Source organism: Orycteropus afer, unplaced genomic scaffold (genome assembly GCF_000298275.1).
Source record: "Orycteropus afer afer isolate SDZICR_OR568_19922 unplaced genomic scaffold, OryAfe1.0 scaffold00527, whole genome shotgun sequence".
NCBI lineage: Eukaryota > Metazoa > Chordata > Mammalia > Tubulidentata > Orycteropodidae > Orycteropus > Orycteropus afer.
In genome coordinates this window covers 249,498-252,449 of record NW_006922114.1, presented here as the reverse complement: position 1 = coordinate 252,449, position 2,952 = coordinate 249,498, and the positions used below count along the sequence as shown (strand labels likewise).

General features: G+C 52.1%; 1 protein-coding gene across 1 annotated transcript in view; it reads right to left on the bottom strand.

The window, feature by feature from the left end:
• Positions 1–579: 579 nt before the first annotated feature.
• MTRR (5-methyltetrahydrofolate-homocysteine methyltransferase reductase) overlaps positions 580–2,952 on the bottom strand; it is a 104,860-nt gene continuing 102,487 nt past the window's right edge. The window contains exons 15-16 of the mRNA XM_007955664.1: positions 1,380–1,591; positions 580–645 (exon numbers count right to left, since the gene is read on the bottom strand). Of these exons, the coding sequence (XP_007953855.1) occupies positions 580–645; positions 1,380–1,591 (278 nt within the window). The remainder of the gene's footprint in view (positions 646–1,379; positions 1,592–2,952) is intronic.

Genomic DNA, 2,952 nt, shown 5'->3' with positions numbered 1-2,952 from the left:
AATGCCTCAAAGACCCCAATTTAATGAATACTTCTATGCCAGACACTGCTTCAGGCATTAATATAAGTGACCTCATTTGCTCCTCACACGAGCCCTGTAAGTTAGGCATGACCTGCAATTTATGCATGAGGACTCGAGGCTCAGCGAGTGCCATTACCAGGCGGGTGGGGAAGGGCCAGGGCTGAACTGTGCACCCAGCTCAGCGAGGTCCACCACTGAAGTCCTTCCTGCACCATCTTCCTGGTCATCAACCCCAAATATCTGTGCTAAAACCCAGTGGTATTAATGTGTAGTGGGGAAAGAAATGAACAAAATATGCCACCTCACACTAGAAATGTACAGGGAGAACTTTTACTGCTGGTGAACATTAGACAGTAAAATTGAAATGAACACAAAAGTGGTCTTGGGTGCCATCTAGGGGACAGTTCCTGAAGTGGCACCTGTTCCTCAGTCCTGCTGCCAGCCCTTACCGGTATAGTGGACTCACCGACACTTCTGTAGGGCAGGGCGTGTCCTGGGACTCAGAAGACAAAGAGTTTGGGGCAGGCAGAGCCAGGCAGGCCCAGATTTCTTGTTTCTTCATGTTCTCTTATCACCCACAGGTCTGCAGTCGCTCTCCAGGGCTGCTGGGCCGAGCACCATGAACTGTTGAAAACAGCAGCGTTTACGCTCTCACGGTGCTGGAAGCCACAAGTCTGAATCTGGGCGTCAGCAGGACCGTGTTCCCTCTGAAGGCTCCAGGGAAGGTCCTTCTTTGTCTCTGCAGCTTCTGGTGGCCCCACACATTCCTTGACTTCTCCATGCACCACAATTCCATCTCTGCTTCTGTCTTCCCATGGCCTCTTCCCACCATCTCTCTTTCATAAGCACACCACTCCAATGGGATTAGGACCCACCTATGTGACCTGTAGGTGCTCTGGTAGTGTAGTGCCTAAGGCACTTGACTGCTAATCAGAAGACTGGCAGTTCAAACCCACCAGCCACTCCTCAGAAGGAAGGTTGAGCAATCTACTTCCGTAGTGATACTGCCTCGGAAACCCAAGGAGGGGTTGCTATGAGTCGGGTCTGACTCGGCAGCACATAACAACAAAATATGACCTATATGACCTCATGTTAACTTATGACTTCTGACATCTTCAAAGACTCTGTTTCCATTAAGGCCACATTAACAGTATCAAGGGTTAGAACTTCGTGTCAATTTTAAGCAACTGTTCAACCCATAGCAATGCTCAAGGTGAGATGCCATCATTCACAAGCAAAGTAAAGCACCTTGCCGTGCCCCCATGCTGTCTACACCACCACTGAGCTCTGCTAACAGCCCCAGGGCCCACCTGTCTCCCAGGCACACCTGGCTGCAGCCGTCCCTGCTGATCCCTCACCTTGATGGTTTCCATGGCATCATACGTGTCCAGCTTGTTGATGTGGTTGGTGATGCTGGTGTTGAGAGGGGCAGGCGAGACAGGGTACTTGACGGTGGCGTCGTGGGACTGCTGCTGGTCGCGCTGGCAGTGGGTGTAGACGAGCAGGGTGAGCAGGCAGCCGAGGATGGAGCTGCTCAGCCCCACGGCCATCGGGTGGCACACGTTGAACTCTGGGAAGACAACCAGTTGCCATGGAGTCCACTGACTCATGGTGACCCCATGAGTGTCACGGTAGAACTGTGCACCACAAGGGTTCAGTGGCTGAGTTGTAGAGTAGGTTGCAGGGTGCTTTTCTAAGGTGCCTCTGGGTGGACGGTAGCTGCCAGCCTCTCCGTCACCAGCTGAGTGCTGCGCCGTTTGCACCACGGGGACTCCAACAAAGGAAGAGGACGCCACGCAGCTTGGCTGGTTTTCTCAGGACATCTCAGGCACTGGAGAGCCGCAGCCTGCAGCAGCTGGAGAGGCACTGGGGCCGCCACCGTGCCCTGGGATCTGCACAGAGACACTGACTCTGTGCTGAGATGGGCCAGTGGTCTCCCCTGTCGTCATTTCTCCACTGTAGCATTAGCTCTCATGTTGTCGTAGTTGTTAGGTGCTGTCAAGTCCTTTCTGATTCATAGTGACCATTCAACGGAACCAAACGTTGCCCGGTCCTGCCCCATCCTCACGATCCTTGCTACATCTGAGCCCATCATTGCAACCACTGTGTCCATCCGCCTCATTGAGGGTCTTCTTCTTCTCGCTGACCCTCCACTTCACCAAACATGGTGCCCTTCTCCGGGAGCCAGTCCCTCCTGATGACATGTCCCAAATGTGGGAGATGGAGTCTCATCATCCTTGCCTCTAAGGAGCATTCTGTCTGTACTTCCTCCAACACAGATTTGTTTGTTTGTCCATGGTACACTGGATATTCTTTACCAACGCCAAAAGTCAAAGTTATCAATTCTTCTCTCCTCCTTATTCAATACCTAGTGTTCACATGCTATGCGGTGGTGGAAAATACTATGGTGTGGTAGTTAACTTTGTGTGTCACCTTGGCTGGGCCTGGGTGAGTGGCTGGGCAGCTGGATGTAGTATTCCCCATGATGAGACTGGTCATCAGCTCCATGGTGGAATCTACTGTGTGGGCTAAGTATCTGCTTTAGGGATGTAGCCTGCTTCCTGTATATAGAAACAGCTTGGGGAACGGTCTCCAGTGATGGCACGCTTGGAACCTGCATGTAGCTGTGTCATTGTTCAGCAGCCTGCCATGCTCTGCCGACCTTGGGACTTTCAGTGGACTTGAGTTAATGGCCTACTGTGTGGTTTGGTAACATCGGGACTGTGCCTTCTTACTTGTCAACCTTGGGTTTGTCAGCCTCAGCAGCCAGCAGCTGTCTGAGCAAAGAAAAGCCTCTAGCTTCAGTGGGCTGGGAGCCAGAGGCAGAACTGAAGTCCAAGGCTGAGGGGCTTTCACCCAGCCGCTAGGGCCTGACATTCTGAACTTGGACTTAAAGCCTCCAAACTGTAAGAATAAATTCCTGTTTGTTCA